The sequence below is a fragment of the Thunnus thynnus genome, chromosome 15, assembly GCF_963924715.1.
Source record: "Thunnus thynnus chromosome 15, fThuThy2.1, whole genome shotgun sequence".
In the NCBI taxonomy this organism is placed as follows: Eukaryota; Metazoa; Chordata; class Actinopteri; order Scombriformes; family Scombridae; genus Thunnus; species Thunnus thynnus.
Window position 1 is genome coordinate 769,112 of NC_089531.1, and position 6,841 is coordinate 775,952.

Consider the following 6,841-nt stretch of genomic DNA (forward strand, 5'->3'; position numbering starts at 1 on the left):
AACATCCTGCTGGAGCAACATGTCTCATATCTCATCAATACAATAAAAACTAATACTAAACTCTCAATGTCTTGTTTCATTTATTTATTTATTAGTTTGTTTGTTTATTGTATTTTATTTATGAACATTATTTGGTTATAATAATAATAATAATAATAATAATAATAATAATAATAATAAAATGAGGAGGGAAGTACAACAGCAGAAATCATTTTGAGTATATGTAGTATAACATAGTATATACAGAGTAGAGTGTAACATAGTGCAGTAAAGTATTAGTAGAATACAGTAGAGTACAATGCATTAAGAGGGTATTTTATCATCCGTAGTTCCTGCACAGATGTTACAAACTGCACAAACATCATTCTGCACAGAGAGGAACGAGAGAGGAAAACACATTCAACATTAAATATAAAAGTGTAATTCTTCCCCAACAGCAGGCGGCGGTAACGGGCGGCTCCGTGACGTCACACCGGCTTCTCCAACAAGAAGACGCCGTGACGTCACTTCCGTCAGATAACCAACATGGAGTCGTGCGGTATGAAGCTGAGTTTCTGGGAGAACGGGCCGAAGCCCGGACAGTTTTATTCTTTCCCCGGCGGCAGCGGTAGCAGCAGCGGGTCGGGCACAGCCTGCGGGCCGGTCAGACACACACTGTGAGTGATCCGCCGGTTACCGTCAAATTTAACCCGAACCTCCGCGGTCGGTTTCGGTTTTAGCTCCGCCGCGGTGCTGCATCATCACGGAGCTAACTGATGCTAAGCTAACTGTCACTTTTATCGGGTTTTAACGTGTTTACAGCTCTGCGCAGATACTTCGGGAAGTATTTAACTAATTTAAACCATAAACGAGAATCTATATTGATTATTAGAAAGGTGGAATAAGTTTAATCTGTTTTTTTCTGCGTGTTTTGATGAGTTAGTGTTAGCTGTGCTAGCTAGCCACCGTCAGCGAATATTAACCACAGAAACACAGTTTTACTTCTATTCCCAGACTTGAATTCTCCTCTAAACACGTTTATTCTAAAGGAGTGTAAAATGTAAGGTTACCGCTTTGATATGTTGACATTTGCATGTTTACAGACGTGATTACAGTGAAATTAGGTAATTTATATCTTTGACCGCGTTAGAAGTCTGTTTCAGTCGCTTTGGTACGTTTCTCAGATCAGAAATGAAATTCTCTAAACTATTTGTTCAACCTCCACATCATCTGGTTACTTGTGCTCATCATTAAAGCTTTTTCTCTTTACTTTGAACAAGCTGCAAATGATGATGTACAGTTGTCTGTTGTTGCCGACATCATTAGTTGCTTCTGTCATATTGATTAACGTGTATTATCCTGGTTCTGTGTTGAATAGTCTCTCTGGGCAGAAGTTGTCCTGATCTGTCAGCGTGTTTCTGTAAATTTCTATTGGACTGTTTTTGTAAATGTGTCCTGACATGATGAACTGCTCTCAGGTGAATCTTGACTTTCGCTAATGAAGAAGAACATGTGACGTTTTAGATCAACCAATGATCAACCGGCTCCTTAAATAGCTCAGAGCTGCATCTCATGTCCTTCAGTTGGTGAACACATATAGACAGAACACAACACAGTGTTATAGATCTGACAGTGGAAGAACAACAAGGAAATGAACATAGACAACAGGTGGGAAGAAGAAGAAGAGGAGGAGGAGGAAGGCTGCGTGATGAAGGGTAGGGAGGCAATACAGAGGAAGAGGTAGAAGAGACGAGGACATTCCCGACTGTGGACCGTGTTCTCCATCATGAACGGGTTCACTGTACTGTAATACTGTATACTTACTGTAATGCTTCATATTACAGTATTTGACTGGCGTTGTACAGTACACAGTAGATGTATACTGTACATATACTGTACTCTGTCATAGCGCCAACATGGCGGAGCAGTTTGACTGTCTTGTTTGTAAACAGTGACACGAGGACTTGTCCTTCTGATGGCGCCGACATGTTCACTGACATAAATATTTACTTTTGAGAGATAAACTTAAGGATTATGAGCTTTTACAGGTAATCTTTGCTGTTTGTATGAATTGATACTGACTGGTTTGCAAATGAGAAATGTACCAAAGCAACTGAGAAGAACCATAAACCAACAGTCAGGAGTCTAAATGCGTTCCTCCCGTTCATACTGACCGTATCATGTGTGTCTCTTCACTGCCAGGAATATTATTCTAGTGGAGAAACACTGAATTCCTTCATTTTATGTGTAATTTTCCCAGTAAGTGCAGAATGTATGAATGAATCTCATCCTCATTAAAATGGCGCGACCCTGCATGTGAATGAGTCCATGACTTAAGGCTCCTCTGTCTCCATAGTAACCCCATGGTAACCGGCACGTCGGTGCTCGGTGTGAAGTTCACCGGCGGCGTCATCATCGCGGCGGACATGTTGGGCTCGTACGGGTCTCTGGCTCGATTCAGGAACATCTCCCGCCTCATGAAGGTGAACAAGCTCTGCCGGAGACGTAAACAAAATGTTTGACGACGATGTTTCTGATGAGCGGAGATGACGACGGTTTGTTTTGTTGTTTCAGGTGAACAACAACACCATCCTGGGAGCTTCAGGAGACTACGCAGACTACCAGTATCTGAAACAGGTCATCGAGCAGATGGTGTAAGAAATACAAACCACCCAAGGGTCAAACTTTGATTTGTATTGCTGCTCCAGGTTACATTTATCTCAGTGTAACATCAGAGCTGCTTCATGTATCCGTCCGTTCTGTGTTGAGACAGAACAGTACTTGAGTTTGTAATGTTTTTGGTGTTGTCAGTATCGACGAGGAGCTGCTGGGTGACGGTCACAGCTACAGTCCGAAGGCGGTCCACTCCTGGCTGACCAGAGTGATGTACAACCGGCGCAGCAGGATGAATCCTCTGTGGAACACCGTGGTCATCGGAGGTTTCTACAACGGAGAGAGGTAACCGCTGAGCTGCAGCCACTTTCAATATCTTATATATATATTCACCGGTTCCAGCTCATCACATCTTTGAATATCAATCAATCAATCGGTTTTTATTGATATAGCGCTCTCAGGCCTCTTTAGACTGAACTCTTTAATATCTGACTGAATATCGTTTGGTTGTAGATTGTTAGTCAAATAAAACAAGTTATTTATAAAAAGCATTTCACAATATTTCCTGACATTTTATAGACAAAAGGATGAAGCCGTTAATCGAGATAATAATTGATAATAGAGATAATTGTTAGTTGTAAATCTGGTCCTGTTGACTCTTCTTCTACTCTCTGTTTGTCTGTCAGAGCTTCATCATGTGACGCTGCTCTTAGCTGTAAGAAACAAGTCCAAACTGTTTGCGCTGAAACTTAATTAATTAATTATGAATTAACCAGTCGGCCATCTTGTCTCCGTCTAGTTTCCTTGGTTACGTGGACAAGCTGGGCGTGGCCTATGAGGCTCCCACAGTGGCCACTGGCTTTGGAGCGTACCTGGCTCAGGTGAGTGACTAATGCAATTTCCTCCTGATATTAAAGCATAGGTTCCCAGTGTTCCCAGTTAAACCAGCAGTCAGGTGTCTGTAATCATTCCTCCTGTTCATACTGGATATTAAAAGTCTGTGTGAAGCTTCTATTCAGCTTCATCAGTCTGAGTTAGTCATATCAAGTGGATATCTGACACATTTACAGTCTTTTTAGCATCAAATTCCCTCTTTGTGTTTCCTCGGACAGTGTTTCCCTGTTGAGCTGCAGGTGGAAGTATAGTAACAAAAAGAGGAACTTTGGCACTAAAAAGACTGTAACGTTGAAAGATATCTACTTGATTTGACTCATTTGGACGCTGAAGCTTCATATTAGCTTCAGACTGTGGATTTTGTCCTCCATCACTTCCATTGTAAGGTCATTATGAAGGGATCTTCTAATGGTCAGTATGAACAGGAGGAATGATTACAACAAGAAACACAGCTTTAATGTTCATTTGATGACTGACTGTTGGTTTAAGACTCTCTGGATAAACTGTGATCCTGTACTTTAGGTTTTTATCACCAGCCTGAAGTGATTCTTTTCTTTTGACTCTAGAAGCTCGTGTGTGTGTGTTTCTGGTGTGTTTAACCTGCTCTGTTTGTGTGTTTTTAGCCTCTGATGAGGGAGGTGTTGGAGAACAAAGTGGAGATCACCAAACAGGAGGCTCGGGACCTGGTGGAGCGCTGCCTCAAAGTGCTCTACTACCGAGACGCTCGCTCCTACAACAGGGTGAGTTCACTGCAGCTTCAACTTAAAGGTGCAATAAACAACATTCAGTCACACTAGAGCGCCAAAACAAACGCACACACATCGTATAATCAATAAAGTTGACCAAAAAAGAAGAAGAAGAAGAAAGCAGCATCTGAACACACTGTCAGACGAGGCCGAGCTGATCAATACGGATCAAAATGGACTATTTCTGCCTCACATGTTGACTGCTCAGGGAGGGACTCACATGCACGCTCACATGCACGCTCACATGCACTAACATGCAGAGACAGTGTGACTTCATTCTCTGCTCAGGACGCCGTTACGTCACTGTATCTTTACATAGTAAACACTGATGCTGAATGTCGTTTATTGCACCTTTAAGTCTGGTGTTAAATTATCAAAGCAACAGTGAACTGATCTACTAACACGTCTGTCTGTTGTGTTGTTGATTAATCTATTAGTTGTTTGATCCATAAAATGTCAGAAAATGTTGATCAATGTTTCCCAAAGACGACGTCATCTTCAGTTTACTGTCAGAGAGACGAAAGAAACCAGAAAATATTCACAGTTAAGAAGCTGCAATCACAGAATTTTGACTTTTTTTCCCCTTAAAATGAAAAAAAAATAGTTGAAAACTAATCGATTAATCAACTAATCGTTCCAGACACTCACCACACCTAATGTAGATTCATCCACCGCTGACAATAGTCCCCAACAAACGCTCCATCATTTCCTCCTGTCTGTCCGTTAAAATCAACTATTTCAGACTTTTTAAACATGAATATTTAAAGATTTTCAGTAGGAACCAATGAGCTTCGAGCTGAGAGACACACAGGAGGAAAGTATTGAGAGACGGACGAACATGTTGTTGGTTTGTCTGACTTTAAAAAAAAAAAAAAAGATAATACTTGGTTATGAAAGCAAATTTAATTCATAATTGCTGGATAATAATTAATTTTTTTCCCTGTTTTACTGCCGTTGAATGAACTAAAAATCAGTTTTTATAGGTGTTAATAAACGATTGATTGATTAATCTGGATTTAATATTTATTCAGTTATCAGATCAAGACAAAACATTTTCTGGTTTCAACTATAAATTCATTTTGGAATCATTTTTAAAGATGGAGAAAGAAAACTCGTCATTTGTTGTTTTATTCCATTTTTACGCAGCAACTATAAAAATTAACTTTAATTTGCTTTTAATGAATGATCAATATGTTTTTTTTGTTTTTTAGCATGAGATCGCCATAGTAACAGAAGAGGGTGTGGAGATCATTGGTCCTCTGTCTTCTGAAACCAACTGGGACATCGCCGACATGGTCAGGTAGGGTCAAAGGTCAAATAAGTTTCCTCTGAACCCCGAGAAACAGAACAAGTCTCAATAAATCACACAGACAGACGCTGCTGAAGGAACTGATCCTACTGATCCGATAACGTTTCCAGCAGCTGTTTTTTTTTTTGTCCTCGCCGTTCTCACTCTGATGTGGGCGGGGCTCGGTTAGAAGAAGGTGATGTCACAAACTCCTGTGCACCAATCAGGATTTAGAAACGTTTGAATCAGATCTGAAGAGTCGATGGATTGTTTCCGTCCAGACTGCCTCTAAAAGTTGCTTTTTCTTGTGAATTAGTTGAAAAGTTTAAGAATTCAAATAAAACAAGAAGAAGAAAACGTGTCCCGGTGATGAAACGTCGTCTGTAGATGATAAAAACCACCTCAGAGTGTGCAGTACTGAAACATTACAGATATATATATATATATTTCTGCTTTTCACATATTCAGATAAATGTTCAGATGGTAAAAGTTTGTTTGGTATCAGTGTGTTGACTCGTGTTTCTCTTCTCGTTTCTCTGCAGCGGGTTTGAATGAAGACGAGCTGCGACTCACAGACGAAGCCTCGCTGTTTCTCTGCCGCATCAAAGTCAAACGCTCACATGCAACGTATCTATTCCAGTTTAGTTTTTTTCTGATGTCCGGTGTCACTTTTGTATAATGGAAAATAAATGTGATAAATAAATAACAATGTGCATGTTATTTGTGTGTTGAACAACAAGAATGTGGTCACAGCTTTGAAACTTTTCTGCAAAAGTATCACAGCACACGAAATGTTGGACGATATCATTCAATGACTGAAGTTTGGAGGTTTTTACTGGTGTGATGAAAACAAAAATCTTTATAATGTCCAAGGACTCGAACTGTTTCAGGCTGATTGTACCTACAGAAACCGGACAACTGGTCATAACGAAAATCTTGTCAATCTATTGTAGTTTTTCTGTGTTTTAGTCTAATTTTGCTCAGAGCTGCAAAAGAAAGGGCACATTTGGTCCAATAAGTCAACAAATGAATAACCAACAACAAGGGTTGACGTCAGAAATGAATATTTTGATATCGTGGGACCCGAGAAATGAATATTTTGAATTAATATTAGCTTTAAAACCATGTAGCTTCTAATGACTGTTTTCTTCTGAACTGCATTATATAAACGTGTTTAATACATAATCATTTAATGTTAATTAGAAATACTTTCGTTTTCGCTGTCTGAATAGTCTACTGTTGCTATGCAGATTTCGCAAGATAAAGTCATCTGTTTTGTAACTGGGCAGACCAGAAAAATGCGTCCAATCAGAATAATCTC

The 6,841-nt window shown here is 39.9% G+C and overlaps 2 protein-coding genes across 2 annotated transcripts in view; both read left to right on the forward strand.

The window, feature by feature from the left end:
- LOC137198944 (saxitoxin and tetrodotoxin-binding protein 1-like) overlaps window positions 1-67 on the forward strand; it is a 6,395-nt gene extending 6,328 nt beyond the window's left edge. Inside the window, exon 6 of the mRNA XM_067612976.1 lies at window positions 1-67. This exon is cut by the window's left edge and continues 47 nt beyond it. The gene's annotated coding sequence lies outside the window, so the exon portion shown is untranslated.
- A 428-nt stretch (window positions 68-495) lies between these two features.
- psmb4 (proteasome 20S subunit beta 4) lies at window positions 496-6,229 on the forward strand. The gene is made up of 8 exons (XM_067612970.1): window positions 496-656; window positions 2,336-2,462; window positions 2,554-2,633; window positions 2,791-2,937; window positions 3,392-3,473; window positions 4,110-4,226; window positions 5,444-5,532; window positions 6,063-6,229. Exons 1-8 carry the CDS (start codon window positions 526-528, stop codon window positions 6,073-6,075), a joined length of 786 nt encoding a protein of 261 aa, XP_067469071.1. The 5' UTR covers window positions 496-525; the 3' UTR covers window positions 6,076-6,229.
- Window positions 6,230-6,841: the final 612 nt, after the last annotated feature.

Excerpts from the sequence above, each read along its gene's own strand:
- psmb4 (XM_067612970.1), top strand. The coding sequence starts at position 526 with ATGGAGTCGTGCGGTATGAAGCTGAGTTTCTGGGAGAACGGGCCGAAG. Across the intron at positions 2,463-2,553 it reads ACATCTCCCGCCTCATGAAG|GTGAACAACAACACCATCCT; the intron begins GTGAACAAGCTC and ends TTGTTGTTTCAG. Across the intron at positions 2,634-2,790 it reads CAGGTCATCGAGCAGATGGT|TATCGACGAGGAGCTGCTGG; the intron begins GTAAGAAATACA and ends TGGTGTTGTCAG.